Genomic DNA, 21,581 nt, shown 5'->3' with positions numbered 1-21,581 from the left:
ATCTGGTTTGTGAATCTAAAGCAAGTTTCATCTAATAACCTTTTTTAATACTCTGAAGTTCATACAAAACCTTCATAAAGAACTGATTTATGTTACTGTCTGCCTTCAGTAATCAACAACATAAAAATTAAAGTTAAAATATAGTAAGTAAAAAATAATAGGTAATACATATGTATATATACACACATATGAGTGATACCAACATTCTAAACGATTTACTGAAACCAAAATCACCATTTACTTCAAAAGAAAGTTATCGCAAAGAAATCAAGTAGTGATCTCTACTACAATGAGCAACCAATTCAAGTGCACAGAAGCAGGATAAAAAGCAGCATCTCATTTGAGCACAGCCCCCCCCCAGCATAAAGCAATTCTAATTTGGTGTTTTATGTTGACAACTGAAAGTTACAGGAAAGATAAAGATACATACAGGACATACGTGGGCAAACAGGGATTACACAGAATAAGATCATCAAGAATATCCTCAACAAGTCATTTTTCTTCAAGGTTCCAGAACTATCACAAAGGTATTGACACAGATCAAGTAATAGCCATAATTAAAACAAAAATTTTTAATTCAGAATAACACTAAACCTTCTAGATTAATTTTCTTCAGAGTTAGAAAACTAAGGTTTTATCAGACTCATGTTGTAGACTAACATGAAAACATACTCGTCCCAGCTGTAAGAGTTGACAGTATGACAAACAGCGTAAGGGATAACAAAATAAGATTAAGCTAACAACACTGCCGTATTACAACAGGCACATAGTAAGTCAGGATGCCTAGTGAAAGAAAACAAAGTACTTTATTGCACTAAGGAGAAATTTTCCTATGATCTATTTACAAACTGGTCATTGAAACGCTTCTGTGCAAAGTCAGAATGCATAACCTATTTTATTAAAAAAAAAAATCCGTAGGTATTAGATGCAATAGATTTCACTGAAAAATAAACACACACCTTGGTTCTCAGTCTTACCTCAGCCCATTTAAGAATACAAGTGATGCAGAAGGTATGACTGCAGCTCTCAGGAAAACCAATCTCTTGTTCTAGAAGGCAGTTCAGACAGATAGGGCATGTGTCACCATCATATAATCGCGTAGAACAGGAACAGCTTTCTTCATTTTCTTCACCTGGTATTATTAACATTGACACTTAAAATATTTGACAGTTTTTGAAACTCAGTCCTTCTAGATTCAAATAATAAGGCAATAAGATACAATTTTATGTAGTTAAGAGCAAATTAATCAAGTTTTCAGGTCTAATGCAGTCAAGACGCTGGCCAGAGGAATAGTTAAAGAATGTAATTCAGGTGAAAAATACTACACAACACATTTCATAGACCACTGTACCAATATTTGCCATTAGAACAAAGGAAAGTTAGCTCTAGTGCTATTTAAATAAAGTAAGCATCACACAGTGTTTCCTATTGGCCACGTAGACATCGTTCTCCCGAGTTCTTTCTCCTCAGATGTTTGCACTCTCTCTCCATGAAATAAATTAGACCAGCATATTCTATATTCATTATCTTATATACACATGGTCTTCCTTTATTTTAGTTTTGCAGACTATTTTAATCTGAACATCCTCAAATATTTACCTAATTATGTACATTAAATAAAAAATGCCCCAAATTTTGTTAACGCTAGACATTGTTTTCAGAATATAAAAATGTAAGACCTTGTCTTCAAGGAATTTTACTCTAAATTATTTTTTTTCTGAATAACAATTGCTATCTCCATTTCTGTTCTGCTACTAGAAGTCAACAAGTGAAAAACAGAAGAGACAGGAAAGGATTTGGGGACCCCACAGGCCAAAGAAAAATATGCTGAGATAGTGGTTATGTTTACACAACTTCTTTCAAAACAAGCAGCATACTAATTGAGAGAGTAAATGTGAAATCTGACCTTCACAGCTTAAATCTGAATAATATACTTGAATATTTTCACACACACAGACTTTACCTTCCATGCCTTCATGCTTTTGACCCTCAGTATCTTGAATATATTGTTTCCTGTTCTTCATCTTCTTATGAAATGCAGTCTAGAAAACACAGAAACAGTTTGCACAGTTCATTTAGACTGCAACTTGAAAATAAAAATGACTATTATGGGTTTAATGAGTGCTCTCCAGTGCTTTCCATTTCATTATACTTTTGTAGAGTAGAAACACACGACACTAAGAGTTAGATATAGATCATTCACAATCTGTTTTCAATTTATGAGCACCATTAATGTTGTCTAGAAACCGATACTTCCAACTTGAAAATTGTTTTTGTTCAACAAATGCAAAGTTTTTGCAGTGTTTTAAGACCACCAATGGTGCTTTTATTATTAAAAGTTTAATGCATTGCTAAGTTTCCATGCAAGCCACTTCAGGTAACACTGAAGTAACTAACATCTGCAAATTGCCCTTCACAAATGGTTGGAGCAACAAAACTAAACACACAAGCACTAGAAGAGTTAGTTGTTTTCCACACCTAGCATCACCATAGCAGTGGCAAGTGAGAAAAATGAAAGCATCTGACATTTGCTTGCTGCTTGCTTTTGTCATACGATTAGAACTACTGGCACTCAGAAAAAAAAAAATTCAGGGAAAGTCACATCAAACAAGGGACAGGTGACAAGCAGGGGTGCAGTGGAGTCTCATGAATGGGGAGGATGCACCTTTTAACTGTTCTCCAAAGGAGCCGTATGAAGTAAGAATAACATGGATAGAGAATATTCTTGTGATCCACATCATACAGGTTGAAAGAATCTGATCTCCCACAAGAAAGAGCAAGTGTATGTTCATTGGAGGCTTATCTACTACATGCAGAATGAAATGCTTGGGGGAAAAAAAAAAAAAGTAGCTACCCCAAGGATTGAATCTCCTGTATTTCAAACTTCTGTAGCCACATCAGAGATGGTGTAAGCACCTAAAGCTCCAACCCAATAGCCCTAGAGGGACCAGCAGTTTTCTTCAGAACTACATAAAGCTTTAAAAATTCTTATTATTTAAAAGGACAAATTAAAACTTCACAAGAGATTGAAGAAACCAGAAATTACCAATATCCGCTACTTAAGCATTCCAACCTGAATCAAACCAACTCAGGTTTCAAACCCCTCACTCTTTAGCGCCTTTGCTAGAAAAAGCAGCAGAACAGAGCCGAGAATACCACAATCACACTCAGCTAAACTTCCTCCTATTTCACTTACAAACTACACTGGTTTCCCTTTACCACCTGGATATCCAGGAGAGGGAAAGCCAGAATTTGCCTCCCAAAGCTTATCTTCTGATCAAGTCTTTATTGCTCAATCTTGGCAGCAGGAAGTGTTTTAACTATCATTTCTTTTTACTGAGAAAAATGCTCCCGCAGATACCCATCACATAACACACTTCTCATTTTCTTCGGCAATCCAGGAAAGCAGGATTCTGATCTGAGTCTTGAACACAGAAACTTTATTAAAGAAATAGTCAAAACTGTGAAACTAATTAGAAATAGGTAATGAGAATGCTCAATGGCTTCAATGTTCCCATTAGAAACTACTTTTTAATCCCCCCCAAAGGTACATACGAATCAAGTCAGCTGAGTGTGGGGAAAGGGAAGGAAGAACATAACAAAAACCTAGCTATAGAGGAATTTTCCCCCCACATTGCTATCCTATTTTGATATATAAATGACTTAAAGATATCATTAGGATAAATGCCATCAACTGTAGAGCAGGTAGTAGCACTAATATTAATACAGACTGTGTTGCAGTGAATGCCGTAAGTTGTATACAAGTTCTCTTCACAGAACAACCACTGATCAGAACACCACCTATTATCCTTTGCAGGCTAGACAAGATGAAATCCAACAAAAGGCCAAACTGCTACTCGAAAATTTAATGCCTTAAACAAGAAAAATCTGCATCAAATTAGGACAAGTAAGACCACCAAAAACACATCTGAATTTAAAATACAAGATGGAGGTCTGTTGTTTTCACTGATTTGCAAAAGGGCTTTCAAGTGGCTTTGGTCCCAAAAAGTTTAAATCATGTGGTGTTATGTGGTATACATGCTTTTATGTATAAAACAGAACATTCCTTCTTTTCTGTGTCTTAACAAAGCCTCAGGAATGCTTTACAGAAGCAGAAAAACCCATAAGCTGTGCTCAAACCTCTCTCAAACCTGTAAAGTCCCAGGACACATCACAGCTGAGACCATTTAAAGGGAAGATCAAGAATTCTGCACCCTGAATCCATCCACAGAAAAGGTTTTAAATAGACACAATCTAGACACCAAATCTTAACTTTAGCAGTAGCTGTGGAGTTCATGCTTATTATAACACAGATCTTGAGTTGACTAAGAGTGCAGAAACAGAATCTACAGAAGCTCCTTTTATTTGTTTTTCCCCCAGAAAAGGTAACCCTTTCTCCATTAATACTCTAAGACTCAAAGATGTCCCAGAAATCCTTGCACAGTTACAATAATTAGGAAAACAGAGATCCTAAGATTTTGACAGAATATCAGTAAATCCAAGATGTGCAGCAACTGAAAATATTTATGCAGTGTTACATCGTTCGTCTCACAAACCTATTATTTAAACAGATACTGAGTGCCGCTAACGCATTTCACAGATCACTTTGCACAGCACACCTTGCCAGTTTGGCACTGCATTTCGCACAACACAGCAGAGGAATTTAATAATACTAAAACATATATATTCATAACTAAAGTAAAAGACATCATCAAAATTTATCTACTATTTTAACAGATTAACTTTGGAAAGACTGTTTATTTCACTATATTACAAGGGGCATCACAGGCATTGAAATAGCAGAAGGGTTAACACTGAAGACTGCTGTTAAATTTATAAAATCAAAAACAGAGTTAGGAAAAGAGAATATAGTGGTTTAGGAGGAGCAGACATCACAGAAAACAGAACTCTCATTTGTCCCAAAATGTGACATATTCCTTTAGATTCTTCAGACTTCAAGGAGATTTGGAAGTATTTCTCAGACTTTGGCACTCCAGCTGCATGCCATACATGAAATCTGTAGTCATGGGTGGGGGGCAGACGGTGAAAGAAGTGAGATAAGTTTTTGTCATTCTCCCAGTTACCCAATTGTATGAGCTCACATGAAGATCAAATTATGTCCACATCCTTGGCTAACCCTGTCCGATCAGGCTACTGCGCATCTGAAGAATGCTAATATCCAAAGAGTACTTCTACCAGATTCCACTGACCCATGACCAGCATGTTCTAGTTACAATCATTCAGTTGTGGATGTGAAATGTTAGAAAATACCCCAAGACCCACACATGCAAGGCAACTGACAGCAACAAGCACTGTACTGTGTTACTGCTGACAGAAACAAAATCACACCACTCCCTCAACTCTATAGATGAAATACTTCCTAATACTGCCTAAAGACAGCATAGCACTACAGCCACAAGTGTACTTTTCTGGTGCTTGTAAGTTTTCAATGGTATTACTTTGCACGAGAAATACCTTATTTAATTTCATATTTGAGATAGAAGCAAGAATATTCTCATATATTAAACTGAAAATAGTGAACAAGGACATTATCACAAGTACACACCACCACTCCACCCCCCATTATTTTTACAGGAGTTAAACATCTAGGTTTCTAGGTTATTCTTCAAAGAAAATTCCTGTTCTTGTCTTCATGGAAGGCAGATGCCAAAGACATCTGCCAACAGAAGTGCTTAAACAGAGTTAACTGTAGAACGTGGGAATATCACTGTCTGTCTGAGCTTCATGATGTACTTAAAACAACTCCATAAAGCAGACTGATACAAGTGTCATTTACACACTAAACCATTTTCTGTATCATGGAAATATAAGTGTGATTTACCTTTTATATTAACACAAACTACTTCATACGATTAATAACCTAAAAATACATATGTATTTCAACACTAATTCACTGTGCACGCAGAAGGGAACACTCGGTCTGTTCAAAGTTCTGCAACTGAATTTCTTACTAAACTAAAACCTATTACTTAAAAAAATCTTTAGAAACTTAAAATCAAATAGGAATGGAAAAATCATCAGATGAAAAACTGTAGTAGCCTAATTATAAGTAACACTTGAAACTAGCACACACCTTTTTGACTAACTAAAAGAAGTCTTCATCCAATACAGTAAGGGTCTAGAGACCTATCCACACAGAAGTACACTTGTTCAGTTCGAAAGGGGGTTGGAAATTGAGAACGTATCCAACAAGACCTCCAGTAAGCAAGTGCAAAATTATGTCCAAGACTGGCCTATTCTTGTTCCCCTAACGGACTTAACTTCAACATTTGTAATTAAACTTTCAAGTTCTTAGATACATGTTGCACCAACACTCATAGTAGCAACTTCTTTTGACTGTTCTGTTTCTACTAAAAATATTTTATTTTAGAAAGGATTTGTGGCACTCCTAGTTGTGTTTTGATTTCTTTACTAATGCAGGAACCAATCAGTTTCAAATATGAAACAACAATGACACCTTTTACTCCCATAAAAATTTTAAGCAGCAATAAGTAGGACTCTATTTTGTCCTATTCATATTGATTTAAGGAACCTTGTAAGGAGGTTTAAGATTCTCCTTCACCAAGTACATTTTTAAGAAAAACGGATCTCAATAATTAGCCACATTTACAAAAACAGAGATTATTTTTGTAATTAATGGCAGAACATGAAGTGTCCTCTGGAGTTCCCCCTATGGGCTTACCATAACCTCTGGACCATTACTGGGCATATGTCCAGCTGCTGATGAAAATTTTGAAAACTTTTCCCAGAACTCGTTTGTTATCTTGGAGATCGGCTGAGGAAACACTTAGTATTTCCAATGGCAGTTGAATATCTGAAAAGCTTTTTACCTACTTGCACGGTTAAGTCTAACACAACACATACTCTGAGAAAAGAAAAAAAACAAAAGATGCTACTGGGTATTTGCAAAAGCACATCAAGAACATCTACAGTTCTTTTTATTTGGAAAAACTTCTCAGTTGTCTGAAAAGCCTGGAAGGTAGACTTGTTTCAAGTGACAATTCAGTTACGTGGTTTGCCCTCCAATAAATGAGGGCTGAACTGAGGATCTGCAAGCACTTATCCTGGATTTGCTCCTTTGTGTAGTAAAATCTCACAGGCCAGAACATTAGTGAGAACAGAACAAGCACACTCAAAAGAGGGCTTTTGAAGAGGATCTTTACTCTTTGCATGCTCAGATGGCACCTTGTCTGCATTCCCAAGTGGAATGCCATAGAACCAACAAAGATGAAGAGAAAGAAAGGGACTAGTGCTATGCTTTTGGGGATAGAAAGAGAAACCTTTTTCTATAGGTGGTTTAAGCCCATTCACGTAGATCCAGTGTCTTGGAAAGAATCATAGGTTGGAAAAGACCTCTAAGATCATCAAGTCCAACCATCCACCCAACAACACCATGCCAGCTAAACCACATCCCAAAGTGCCACAGCTACATGTTTTCTAAACACCTCCAGGGATGGGGACTCCACCACCTCCCTGGGCAGCCTGTTCCAATGCCTGACCACTCTTTCAGTAAAGAAATTTTTCCTAGCACCCAGCCTAAACCTCCTCTGACGCTGCTCCTCATAAGACTCGTTCTCCAGACCCCTCACCAGCCACACTACCCTTCTCTGGACACTCTCCAGCACCTCAATGTCCTTCCTGTACTGAGGGGCCCAAAACTGAACACAGTATTCCAGGTGCAGCCTCACCAGGGCCGAGTACAGGGGCACGATCACCTCCCTACTCCTGCTGGCCACACTATTCCTGATCCAAGCCAGGATGCCATTGGCCTTCTTGGCCACCTGGGCACACTGCTGGCTCAAGTTCAGCCAACTGTCGACCAGTATTCCCAGGTCCTTTTCTGCTGGGCAGCTCTCCAGCCACTCCTCCCCAAGCCTGTAGCGCTGCATGGGGTGGTTGTGACCAAAGTGCAGGAGCCGGCATTTGGCCTTGTTAAACCTCATACAATTGGCCTTAGCCCATCGATCCAGCATGTCCAGATCCCTCTACAGAGCCTTCCTATGCTCAAGCAGATTGACACTCCCACCCAGCTTGATGTCATCTGCAACCTTCCTGAGGGAGCTCTCAATCCCCTCATCCAGATCATCGATGAAGATGTTAAACAAGACCGGACCCAAAACTGAGCCCTGGAGGACGCCACTCGTGTCTGGCTGCTAGCTGGATTGAACTCCATTCACCACCACCACCCTCTGCACTCGGCCATTCAGCCAGGTCTTTATCCAGTGCTCTTTAGGCAAGGAGACACTGCTGATTTAAAGACTCCTTCCAGTCCCTCTAAGGATGCAACTACTCAAGAGAGTCACAAGAGAAATGGCTAGAATTATACCATCCTAAACAATACACTGCCTTCCGCTGACTTTCCCCTTCCTTACACAGAAGAAGTAAAACGTCCCCAGAACACCACATTGGATACCCTCCTCAGCACTTCTTTTTCCACTGTCTAGCAGCAAGACTTTGATAAAGCACACTTACACTGCTGGGGCTACAGCTATGTCCCTGCTAAATAAAGGGCTTTCATTTTTGTGGCCACCTCAACAATAACAAACTGAAGAGCAGCTATGGACACTCAACGCTCATGACTAGTCAGCACTCTGAAATATATGGGACAACATCATAATGGTCTCCTAAGCAAGGAAGGCACACAGAACTCTATGGAAATGTGCAAATACAGCTTGAGGAACTGCTGCAGTGGCTCAGGAGCAGTAATTATCATTTAGCAACCTGTCTGACTATCCAAAGAACCAAGAAGTTCAAGAAAGATTTAGAACTTACAGTGGGCACACACACAAGCTAATCTCCTTCCTCCATAAAGCCTGTAATCATAAACCAGCTTTAAACCTGCCATAGAGACCTCTTCATGTTAAGTCAGGGGGGAAGACACTGTTCCTCACTGAAGTTTAACAAAAGAGCACCTGCAAGACATAGGCAAAACATCAGGGCAGTAAGAAAGATGCCATTTTATAAGACCTCACATATTTGAGAATATTCTATAAACTGTGAGGAACACACTATGTCTTTACAGCATGTTACGCATTGAAGTGTTGCTACAAATCAGACTGAACTCCAGTGTCTAGCATTTAAAACGCTCCAGTTTACTGGACAGTAAAAGAAGGTAGCCAGACAATGTCAGCAGTACCATTTCATGTATCTGTGCCTTGACAGGTCATGCTGATCCACAAGTTTCTTTAGTATTCTACAATTACTAAATGTAACTGAAGAATACTTTATTCATCATATGTTATTCATATGTGTAAGGGTGAATAATCACGTTCCCGCTCTACTTGGAAAAGTCACTATCCAAAAAGCTTCAGTACAACACAGAACTAAACCAGACAGACTACCAACTTGAAAAGAAAAAAAAGGGCAACATACTTCTATCACAAAAATTGTACTTTGTTGTTAATACCTCTAACCACAGCATGGTGCCAGCTTAATGCTCCTAAGTAAGAGTTACTATCAAAGCCAAGAGAAACCTAAACCCCAACAGATTTACCCATGTGAGAGACTGAAGACAGTAGCAAAGTTAGTACCACCAAGACTGAAAATAGCAACAAAGTCAGTATCATCAACCGGTATCTATTAAAGAACTTCCCATCTGTCTTTGTACTGGGAAACTCATGCACGGGACAAGCATCCCTTCACCTCAGCATCCCAGTCATGCAGCTGGCTCCCTGATCTACCAGCCTTCATGTTCCTTTCCTTCCCAAAGTAACCAGTTCTCATTAGTTTTCTACCTAGTAATCAAGAAAAATAAGGATGTAGGTTACAGAAGAACCATCAGCACTGGAAAACAAGCAGTAACAAAATGACAAACTCCAAAATCTTGTGATAAAATTCAACTGATAATAAAGTTATCACAGTCTTCAGTGAAATTTCAAACCCCATCCCAAGAAACCATCCAAAAGAGCATGCCATTTTATCAGTCTTAAGTAGTAGATAACTTCAGACAACACAAGACATGAAGGCTTGGGAAACACTTTATCACACACAGCCCCCAAAGATGACATACATGCAAGAGCTGATTTGCTCATCAGAATAATGGGCATCCACATAATTACTGGGACAATCCACGTAAAGACTTACACTTCCACAAGCAAGAAAAGGTATGATGTTTGACCAAAACAGTTAAAGCATCAAAGGGATATTAATTATTTTTGTCAAAAACACACTGAAGAAAGCTTCCCTGTATGCATCGGTCCTCACCATGCTACCACACAAGGCTGAGCCCCATTTTCTGAGGAAACTCATGGAGAGGTGAAGGAAAGCCAATTACAAGCTTGTACAGCAGTTCACAGCTTTTAGACATGACAAATTTGAGTTTGGTACTGAACTACAGCTACCTTACTGGCACTGACGGGTAATTATCTACAGAAGGCAAATTTCATTTCTCATCTTTCTGCATTGTCAACCGTAAACCACTTTGTTCCACTAGCATAGGTGGCAGAAGTTTAGGATGCCTCCTGAACTCATATTAAGGTCTCATACACAGAAACTGTACCTCTGCAGATTCCCTCCGTAAGTCAATCTAAATCAAGCATTTTCAGTATCCGCCAGCAGCCGTGAGGTTAACTCACCAGACCACATGAGACTACATACCAAACTATAGTGAAATGACAGCTCTATGCTATTGGTATGTTCAGGTGACCACTGACAACCAGGATGGTCCAGCACTTCGGCAAATTCAGTTTGCAGACCAAGAACTACACGAAGCTAAAACTGTAGTTAGCAATGGGCGGGGGGGAAGTGCGCTTTGGGTAGTTAGTTGTCACAGTGCAGTCTTGTTTGATTCAAAGTATATATGTCACAGCTGATCAATCTAACCTGTAATTTAAAGCTATGCTTGCGTCCCTGTTGGCTCTTCAGTGACATTTCTCAAGTTTGTGAGAAAATCCCTTTCCACTCTGCCAGAAGACAAACCACGTTACTCAAGCCTCTGTCAGCTCTTGACAACACAAAAGCAGATGGGTCAAAGCCGTGCTGTTTCCCTACACACTGGACTAAGGCAATTTTGCAGAGCAGCTCCTCAGTAAGGCTGCCACTCATAACACCACTTTACCAAAAACGTTCTGAATTACACTAGACAATCTCAGACCTAATCTTTACAGAAGTACATGTCTGGGTCCACGACAGCCATAAGAAGGAACAGTCATTGGAGCCACAGTTAACTCCCCCAGGAAAAAACATCCTCATTTATATAGAAGACGGGATGAATAGAACCTTCTAGGGACTGATACAAGATGATGAAATGTATATTCACAGAAATTAAAAGACCATCCTATTTTGCTTTCCAAAACTGTATTTTCAGTATAAGGCAATGTGCACTGTGCTGCTGTTTCACGTGTGCATGTGTACGATAAGACTCCCAACAGAAGAAGCTCCGTACCACAACCACTCCCATAGGGAGAACATGCATGTATGCCAGGGGCTAAGTCATGTTGTTCCACATACTGCTGATAAAACACTTAAGTACCATAGTGATTAACACAATACAAAGAAATATGAAAGAGAAAATAGTGTACATAACATTCTCTCACAAAATGTACAATTCAGCACTTAGGTGTTTTTTCTAAGTAGTCTGTGACTAAACTTGGTGAAGCTGAGATTTTCAAATAACAGGAACTAATTAGGAATTAGATACTATTGTCTTGCTGCACATGGTTCAAGCAACTAAATCAAATCAGCACAAACTCATGACCTTGCCTTCCACTGCTGAGGGTCCTTAGTCACATGCATACTTTTGCAGCTGGAAGGGATAGCATTACATACCAAAGTCAGCAAAAATGGCTCAGCCATTTCCAAGAACAGTTTTTATAAAAAAAAAAAAAAAAAAAAAAAGGCAGGCACATTTTTCTAGCCACTTGGAAGCACTAGTATTTTCATGCTTTACACCAAAGAGCAGGTATTTGGCAGTTGGTCACCAAGATCAAGAATACGCTTTCCATACCAGCTATCCTCCTGAATTTAGTCACGTCATAGATCTGGGTGGAAAAAGTTTGCATTTACTCAAGAAATCTTTCCTAGTTGTTTCATTCATTTTTTTCCCCCCCATAAACCTGATCCGTGCTCAGCATAGACTCATAATTTGAGGTTCCTATCCCATTGCTACACTGCACATGCAACATTCCCACAAGATGAATGAGCATACTTCAGCCAGTGCTATGGCAACACAGCAGGACTCGTTGCAATCATTTATCCGATGCTAAAGAAACTAGGAAGACCATCTTTATTTTTCTTAGTATCACCCTAAACATACCCAAACAGCTGGACTTAAACACCAGGGATGCAGGAGCTGAACCAAAAGACCTTGCCAAGACAGAAGCGGAAAAGCTCAGACCTTCTAACAGTGGAAGGAAAAATGACGGGCAAAACCAACAAAGTAAGACTGAACTCAGATGGAAGAGCTCAGGGACAGTAGCAATGGCAAGCAGCACATTTAAGATGCAAAAAATTAATGGGGCAACAAAACCAGAGTGGTAGGTGTTTCAAAAAGTACACCGAGCCAAAGAAGAACGGGCTGAATCTGGCAAAAGAAGAAACAGCATGTAATTGTCCAATTACAGACTACCACCATTCCTTCTTTCACCTACATCATGGTGGTCGTCTTTCTCAGCTTCTGAACGTTGAACGCCTGGAAACCGAAGGGCATCCCTCTAATAAATTTTATGCAATGTATAGGCTTCCCTATAATTTTATGGATTTACTTAAATGGAAAAGCACACTACAGAAGATTGCATAGAACCCCCCCCCCCACGCTTGATAAAAATATAATGAATTTGATTGTTCTATTAAAAGCATGCTGTTCTTTCATTTTAAGCATCAAACGAAGAGTTTAGAGATACGACATGTTCTTTTGGTATTAAAAAAATGTGTTTCCATAAAAAGTAATTTCAGATATTGATTAAAAAAAATAGCTATTTAGAAGTACATTTTGCCTCTCTGAGGCATACTCTTAAAAAACAGGCACCAGATGAAAGCTATGGTGTCAAAAACACGGTCCTCAAGCTCTTTTTGAATTTGAATAACAGAATTTTATAAGCTCAGGTCAAAGACCCACACCAACCTCTTACAAATCTAGGACAAAAATAAATGCTACGTTATCGGAAAATGGTGGAAGAAAGAGTTTGCAAAGGATTTATGACAACTGAAATAATTATAAGTGTAATTGTATTTTGCATGATATCTCCTACAATATTTGTAGTATAACAACGCATTAGACATCATTTCAGAAGTAGTAGACAGATGGGGAATAAGCAGTTTCAACTACTGTTGATCTTGCTTTCACAGCCGTTACTCAGCGATAACTTTCAAGACAGCTAAAATAAAGCTAGAAAAACATGGCCAGGAATGGAAGTCAGGTAGGTGAGAAAAGGTCTCCTTAGCACAAACAGCAACACACAAAAGGTAACAGAAACTATTAACCACGCAAGAGGGAAAAAGCCAGACCTGAGCTTGAAAAGTATATCCTGAACTCCATGACCCCTCCCTTTAACTAGTGAGAACAGTCTACTAATACAAAAACATGCTAATAACCATTGTGGGTTACTTCCACTGCACAGATGGCATCAAGAAATCACCTACAACAAAACAGTGCTTCACTGTGAATTCTTAAGTTACCAATCTAGTTTTTGTTATAAATGATGATTCTACCTTATTACAAAGCTTCAAAACGAATTTAAGTTTCCCACATCTAACATACTAGAAGCTCCTCACAATGATGAGCCCTATTTGCATTCGAAGTTTCCCGCCACAATAACAACCACAAAGCAACTGCTGGTATCAAGTGACTTATCTCAGAGTTGGATAAGGTGCCTTTCTTGCTCGAGCTGATGAAACTACATTTCAAAAAAATCACAATTGCATAGATTTAGAGAGAAAGATATACTGTACCTTCATTGTTATAGATCTCTTTATCTGGCAACACCTCTAAACCAAAACTCCAGTGAGCTCAAAGTAGTCCTAACAGACTGCTTTTCTCCAACTGTTTCACAGGACTTCAGGTTACTTTTCATTACACCTATCTATCCACTGGGGTCACCATCTTTTGCATCACAAGTAACAAACTATAAGAACATTTGAAAAAGCAAAACTGCATACAAGAAGTGCTTATCCAGTGGCCATACAGAAAGCACAGAAGAATTTCACTGTCCCTCCTGTGTTCAGAATTGCTGAAGTTACTTGCTCTGGACAGTGAGCAGCACAACTAACAGCATGCACCTAACTTCAGATTCTACCTTAAAACTCAAGTTTTGAATATCAGTACAGCTCAGTTTCATGCAAGGGTCTCCACCACTCCTGTGGCACACCAAGAAAGGTAGGAGGACTCTTCACTGCTGCAGTTTTGGCCTGTGTTGCTGTCTAAAGGTATGGACATATCTGAAGACTTCTATGAGTCACTGATCCCATGGAATTTCACATTCCTTATTACTGCTGGCAGTCTCACAAAAGCCAGGTATTAAGTAGAGAGACAAGAAGTGTTAACTCACTTGACGTTTCCAAGCAATTTCACACTAGCTTGGAAAAGTTCCAAACATCATTAAATGCATCACTCAGGTTTACTCACAGATAGTACCTTTGAAGGCAGATCGCAGTTAAGCAGTAGTTACAGACCTAATAACAGAGGAACAAAGATTGCATTTTAATGGGAGTTCACCAATCCTTAAATAAATCTGCATTAAGACAGACATTATTATTAGTGTCTATTAGAAAAAGTGATCAGATACTGCAATTTACCACAGTATTAGGCTTTAGAAGACACCTTCTGGAAGACATATTTCTTCTTCTCAATTCTCTCTACGTATTTTTTTTTTTTTAAACATTCATATATACACATACACACGAAATAATCCGAAATAATCTGAGAAAGTAAATAAGAAATACCACTGGCCACAGAATCACAAAATTATAATGTTACTTTTTCACATTTGCTGTGATGGAGTATTTTTGAGTTCAAACTCAAATTTTACATTCTCATGGAGAGAAGAGAAAGAGTAATACTATCATTTCATCAAAATAATTTGAGAGACAGCATTACTTGATAATAAAAAATGAATGGGTGAAAATATTCATTTTAGCACAATATACACAAATGTAAGGCATAGATGCACATATGCCCGCGGGTGTGTGTATATATATTTATTACCGGAGAAAATGCATTTTTATACAAAGTTTATTTTAATCTTGCCTACTCATACATAGTCAAATGCACTATTCTGATCATCCTTTGTCAATTCAGTTAATTTCCCCAGCCTAGAAGTGACAGCTTCCCCATTTGGTTAAATTTAATTTGTTTCTTCAACTAGAAGTCTTAAGGAAAGGTATCTGGTGTGTCATAAAAATACTTTGCAGGAAAGCTGAATGTTTCTAGAAGGAAGAGGCAACTTCCTTGGCTCTTTTACTTTTTTAAACACCTGACAGAAACACTACTTGTTGAATCTGGTGTGGGCCACTGAAGTACAGACGATGCACACTCAGCCTTTGAGAGCCCTTCCAACGCAGTCGCCCTGCCTTTGGCACTCCACCAGACCCAGATGTGGAGGCGACGGACAGTTGCTCGGGACAGCAGAGCTGCCGCTTCAGGGAACAGAAAGGCGCGCAGTCACCTTCCATCTTCCAGCAGCTACAGCCTGCCATTTGTTACTCCATGACTGCAGCTAACTTCCTACGCAAGAGAACCATCCTACTCAGGTGGTTTAGGGTAACAAAACCAAGCAACTTTCCAATCCAAAAGAGCGATGTTCACAGCCTTCTGCTTGCTAACTGTGCCCACATCCACAACTGTTGGGTAAAGAGATGGAAAAGTAGGGAAGAGAAGATACAATGTCACTGTACTAGTATCCTCTCCAATCAAGGCTGCTGCCCTTCAGGGCAAAGTGCACTAGCACATACAGATGAAACAAAATGTGCCTGTCCTGCTGAAAAACCAGGAACTAGTCCATGTTTTGAAGTGCTCTACAGAATATGCACGTTAGAGACCCCCAGTATTTATGACTACAGAAGAAGGGCTGGGGTATAAATCTGTTTAACACTGTACCTCCAACTTGCAAAAAAAAACAGGCAAAAAAAATTGGGCTATGTTGAGATTTATAAAATCTACTTTAATCTTAAATGATTAACTGTAATCATTTCAGAATTCATTAAGACAAACTGGTAACAATGATAGAGAGCACTGAATAACCAGTTTAGCTACCAGTGGGAACTGGACTGCATGTTTTTGTTACTATTAACCAGCAGGGCTTTTTTTTTTTTTCCCCTCACCTTAGATTGTTGGCAAAGAAAATCCCAACACTGAACAGTGGACTGACAGCAGGCCAGGCTTCAAGAATTTTGGTGTAGGTATGGCAAGTCAGTCCATCAAACTTCTTCTAGCAGTTTTTCCCTTCCCCTCCCATTAATATCATGTATGTTTAAATACAGCATAAATTGAAATAAAATCACTCTTAAAAGAATTACTAAATAATGACAACTTTAAATAACTTATGGGTTTTTGATAGGTTTTTTAGTACTCAGGACAGTGGAAAACAGAGATTCGCCAAGAATCCCTGTAACAGGAAAAAAGTCAAAACACAACAACAGATGTTTGTGACCAGAGCAGAACCATCATGTGTCATGAGCAGAATCATCTGTAAGTTTTATAAAACCAGAGGCTGGAAGTCATGCATCAACTGTGTCAAACTACAGTGAATCAAGAGCACAAAGCAACTCTTCATCATCTGGATGTTTCAGAAGTGACAGCCGAATAACTGGAGAACAAGACAAACTTACACCTCCTTGTCGAGTCAAACTCAACAACCTTCACATCCTGTGTTTGAGCACTATAAACTGATGCTCAAAAAACTCACCAAATTCCTGGAGAAGTGTTCCCAATCTTAAAGATAATCTGAATATAAGACAAACTAGTGAATCCAGGTTTACTGCTATTAAAGAAGGTCTGAAGAACATTTTCTTTCAAGACCATTTGGAAGAGAGATTTCTGTCCCTCCAGGCCACAAAGCTGTTGTCCATTCTGCTTATTCACAAACAGACTTTAAAGAGAGTGGAACATGAAAGAAAACTGATGTATTTCTTATTTGGGCCATTTATCACTCTGGAAGTTGACACATCAGCAAATGTATACTACTGAATTGAAAGCTGCAAAAGATTTAACATTGTGACTAAAAGATTAAATAAAATAGCCTCCTTCCGCCCTCCCCCCCCCGCCCCCATTTCTTGTGTCATCTAAGGAAAACAGAACAACAAACACTATTCCTAGAAATTCTAAATGAAGTATTTTGAAAGAGTACTTTGGATCATTTCCAAGTCTTTTCCATGTAACTAAAGAGGATGCTATCCATTTTTTTTAACCTTGTGAATCTCTAAATGCAGCTTTCCAGTTAACAAAGAAGAGACATGGATTACCACATATAACCAACCAAACAAACCACCAAAGTTTTTGTCACCTCGTCATTTAAGAAATCTTCTGCTAAGATCAAAAGAAACTGTGACAAAATGACTAAGGAATCCCCCCCATCCCTCTTCTCCTGTGTGTGAGAGTCTGAATCCCACATAGTAAAACTCTAAGTTAGATTACACTTCACTCAAAACTACGATCCACTGAAAGAGAATTAAAAGTCCACAATATATCAGTGATGTACAAACACAGCATCAGACACTAAGTCAGCTCGATCACCCTTTAAGGTTATCAAAGCCCTAAAAAGCTATAAAATTATCTTAAAACAGCTGTTCGATAACCAGAGGCATTCCAATCCATTACATAGTTATTAATCAGATGTTGATCAGCCTTCACCGTCTCTTCACTTTTTAAGTAAATGGTTCTTTGCCAACAGTACCTAGTTACTGATACTAAACAAACAGTGACTAGCCAGCCTTTCCCTCTGTTACCTCATTCTTCCGAAAAACTTAAAAATATTTAGTCGTCTAAAATAAAAACCGTGCGAGAGGAAAGGGGCCAATTTCAATCCTACCAAAAGTGTTCCAAAGTTACAAACGTGGAGACGGGTTGCCAAACAAAGCTGAGCTGCCTATGGGGCTCAGGCTAATAATATTCTTTAATACTCACCAAAGGGGGGAAAGAAAAAATAAATAGAATTAGGACACGATGTACTCTAAGCCACAGGAGAGCTGGTGAGTCTCTCGGTGGCTCGGTAACCGCATCGCTTCCAGGCTCCAGCGCTACTCCGTGCAACTCCACCGATGCCCGAGCCAGCCCCGACCCCCCAACACCACAAAAGAGGCGCCGGGCTTTGCAAGCGGAGCCTCTCCCCGCAACTCCCTCCGCAACCGCCAAGTCCTCCCGCAACTCCTCCGCTACGCGGGGACGCTCCTCCCGCGGCCGCTCCCGGGAAGCTCCCCCCCCCCCCAGTCCCCCGGCCCGGGACCTTTGTTGGGGCCGGCGCCGCGGCGGGGGGGGGGCCCCGCGCCAACCGCGCTCACGGATCACCGGGCCGGGCTGCCCGCTGCTCCCGCCGTCCCTTCACAAAAGCTCTCGGCTCGGGGGGGGGGAGGGGGGGGGGGCGGTCTCCCGGGAACCGCGGATCGCCCCGGGCTTCCCCCTTTGTTTCCCCTCTCGCCCCGGGAGACGCGGCCGAGAGCCGCCCCCCCCCGCAGCGGCCTGTCACGGCGGCCGGGCCGGGCCCGCTCCCGGACGGGACGGGGGGAAACTCGAGGCCGGAGCCGGCAGCAAACCCCGCCCTCTGCCCGGCGGAGCGGGACGGCGGAGGGAGCGCCGGAGCCCGGCAGGCCCCCAGCGGAGGCGCAGGCCCCGGGCACAGCGGCACGGCGGCACCACCCGCCCCCCCTCCCCGGGCCCTGCCCGCCGCCGCCGCCCCACGCCGGGGAACGGCCCCGAGCCCTCCCCTCAGCGAAACCCCCGAGGCAGGCGCCGCCGCCCCCCCGCCGCCCCGGCCCCGACCGCTGGTGTTCACCTGGCGCCGCGGCGTCCCCTCGCGCGGTCACTGCTCCGCGGCCACCCCGCATGAAGTGGGGCCTCCGCTTCCCCGCGCCGCCGCCGCCTCGGGGCTTCCGGGAGCGGCGCCCGCCGCCCCGCTGGGGCCGAGGAGCGCCGGCCGGGGCGGGAGCGGAGGGCGGGCTCGGCGCGGCGCGGCGCGGCCCCGCTCAGCGGCCGCCGGGCCACATGTCCGCGCGCCGCCGGGAGCGCGCAACGCCGGCGGGCGCCGCGGGGGGGCGCTGCTCTGCCACCTTCCGCTGCCGGGGGGGGAGGGGGGGGGCGGTGGCGTGGCGGCGGGCGGGAGGCGCAGCCCGCCAGCGAGACGCCTCCAAACAGTCCCGCGCCGCCGGCGGAAGCATTGTGGGATAGGTCCTCCAGGGCCCTCTTGAAGGGGGGGAGGGGCGGGGGAGTCGCGAGAGGGCGAAGGGAGGCGGGAAGGGGCGGGCACGTGACCGGCAGCCGGCGGCGGCGAGGAGCCAATGGGATGAGAGAGGGTGGGCGCGCGGGGCCGGGCCGGGGGGGGAGGGGGGGAGGCAGGGCGGGGCCGCACGTCGCGGGCGGGGGCGCCCTCTGGTGGCGACGCGGCGGCAGGGCCAGGTGGAGAGGCGCGGTGGCTGTGACGTCATCTGACCGCGACGTGGGCCATCTTCTGCTGCAATTTTTTTTTTTTTAATTATTATTTTAATAAAATTATCCCAAAAGAGCCCCGGACGGAGCCCTGTAGCCACAGGAGCGCGATCTGTCCGAGTAGGCAGTGGGGGCTGACGAGGTGGCCTAGGCCCAGACTGGGCCTGCGGACCCCGGCCTGGGGCGATGGCGTTGGCGGCGGGGCAAGAGGCCCGGGGCAGGCGGAGGCCCTTGGGAGCCGCCTCTGCCGCCGCCCTGAGCGCTTGCGGAGAGGCGTGGGGCTTTCAGCTGTGTGCCCCCCAAGGGCTGTGTGCCCCCAAGTGCCGTGGGCCCCTCCAAGGGCTGCCTGGCGCGCCTCTGCGGGGAGCCACCAGCGTGGCCACGGTGCTGTGCAGGGCATGGGAGCAGCGGGGGTCCCGCCCCGGGCTCCCGCTGCTGCTGCGAGTGCCCGAAGAGTCCGCCAGTGGTGTCAGTGGTGATCGGTGCTGGATGGTACTTGTAGGCCTTGCAGAAGTGATGAGATTTAGTCCTTCTATATTTGCATAACCATTTTTTTCAAAGCAGTTTGCCATACTGCCATACGTCCCGATTACAGCAAGCAGAAAAGCTGTTCGATGCAGCAGCTTCTGTTGCATGCCGGTCCTGTTCGTACACTCCCATCACAGCACCGCCAGCCAGACTGGGTGAGCCTGCTCGCACCCCTTCCGCCCAGGCTGTGAGGCAGCGAGGAGCTGGGGGGGGGGGGGGGGGGGGGCGTGGAGAGCCAAACCCTCAGCTGAACCCCCTGGGCAATGCGCCTGCCAGAGCAGCAAACAGCAGGTAAAGGGAATCAGCTACCCCGAATACACAGGCTTGGTGGAGTGTCTCCTCCTGTCCAGAATGAAGATGTTGCAGCCTGAGTGAAGTAAAATATGTGTCAGCGGCAGTCTGTCAAAAATGATGATACCTTATTAGTTGCCATGATTGCTGATGGAACATTAATTTAGCATTAACTCAGAAGAACCTGAGTTAAGTAAGAGCAGCCTGTGGGGACAGCGTGTAAGAGGAGTCACAGGAAGAAAGGAAAAGACTGGATTCATTAGCAGGCTGCAGGGAAATGTGATAAGAAGCAAGACTATAGCCAAAGGTAGGAAAGCACAAACTTAAGAATGGAGATGAAATGTTTAAGGTAAGTCTGACTTTAAAGTTATTAAGGTTAATGAACTCCGCAAATCTCCGATGGAATCATCTAAAGCAAGGAATAAGCTGTTTTGAAGGATGGGATTAAAATAAGAAAGATGACTGTCAGTGCTGCGTTTTGAATAGACTGAAATCTCAAATGACCTTAGAACAAGACACTGAAGCAATTAAGAAGGGAGAACGATAGCAGAAAACCAGCTATGTGTTTGACTGGCCAGCCACAGAGGTAAGGTTTTGTTGCAAAGAGGGTATACGACACAGAGCTGCTGTAATTTTTTGTTTGTTACTGTCAAGTCTTTTAACTAAAATGACGACTAAGTTACTTGGGATTCACAGATGCAGAGAAAGCCTCAGTATTCACTGTTTCTATCACAAGTCATGAAGACATTGCTGTCATCTACTCATGCTGCACTGATCACGTTGTGCAGAGGAGCCAGGGCGTCTGAAGAGAGGTGTCTGTGAGAGAGAGGAATGTGAAGAGAAACACTCGTCACTTCTGAGGTGCTGTCCGGGCTTTGGTTTGATCCTTCGATTGTGTATCTTGCATCCATTCCAGCACTGTCCTTTATAGCTACTCACACAATTTGAAGATATTTAGTAACAGAATAATGTCTTTGGCCCTTTCTCATCCACCTTTTGAGATGGGCACGTACCGTACACTGTTTACAATGGAGAGAAAAATCTCAGACTTCACTGCTCTGGAAAATTTGTCTTGAGTTTTCCTGTGTGTACATGAAGTTCCAGCCCTCAGAGGTTTCCAGTCTGACAGGGGCTGAAGGACAGTGCTGTCTGGTTGGCTGTCTGCTTGGCT

General features: G+C 42.7%; 1 protein-coding gene across 5 annotated transcripts in view; it reads right to left on the bottom strand.

Annotated features, from left to right (window-relative positions):
- The window catches only part of SCAF11 (SR-related CTD associated factor 11), a 50,081-nt gene extending 31,006 nt beyond the window's left edge, over positions 1-19,075 (bottom strand). The window contains exons 1-4 of one of the 5 annotated variants that reach the window (XM_075427993.1): positions 18,942-19,075; positions 14,582-14,628; positions 1,964-2,042; positions 978-1,132 (exon numbers count right to left, since the gene is read on the bottom strand). In XM_075427993.1, coding sequence (XP_075284108.1) covers positions 978-1,132; positions 1,964-2,024 — 216 coding nt within the window. In that variant the 5' untranslated portion in view covers positions 2,025-2,042; positions 14,582-14,628; positions 18,942-19,075. Of the gene's footprint in view, positions 1-977; positions 1,133-1,963; positions 2,043-14,581; positions 14,629-18,076; positions 18,233-18,941 lie in introns of those variants that run through there. The other 4 variants (XM_075427992.1, XM_075427995.1, XM_075427994.1 and 1 more) reach the window with 4 other exon arrangements.
- Positions 19,076-21,581: the final 2,506 nt, after the last annotated feature.

This window comes from Opisthocomus hoazin, chromosome 8 (genome assembly GCF_030867145.1).
Source record: "Opisthocomus hoazin isolate bOpiHoa1 chromosome 8, bOpiHoa1.hap1, whole genome shotgun sequence".
Taxonomy (NCBI): domain Eukaryota; kingdom Metazoa; phylum Chordata; class Aves; order Opisthocomiformes; family Opisthocomidae; genus Opisthocomus; species Opisthocomus hoazin.
The sequence above is the reverse complement of the archived record's forward strand: the minus strand, read 5'-3'. Positions and strand labels throughout refer to the sequence as shown.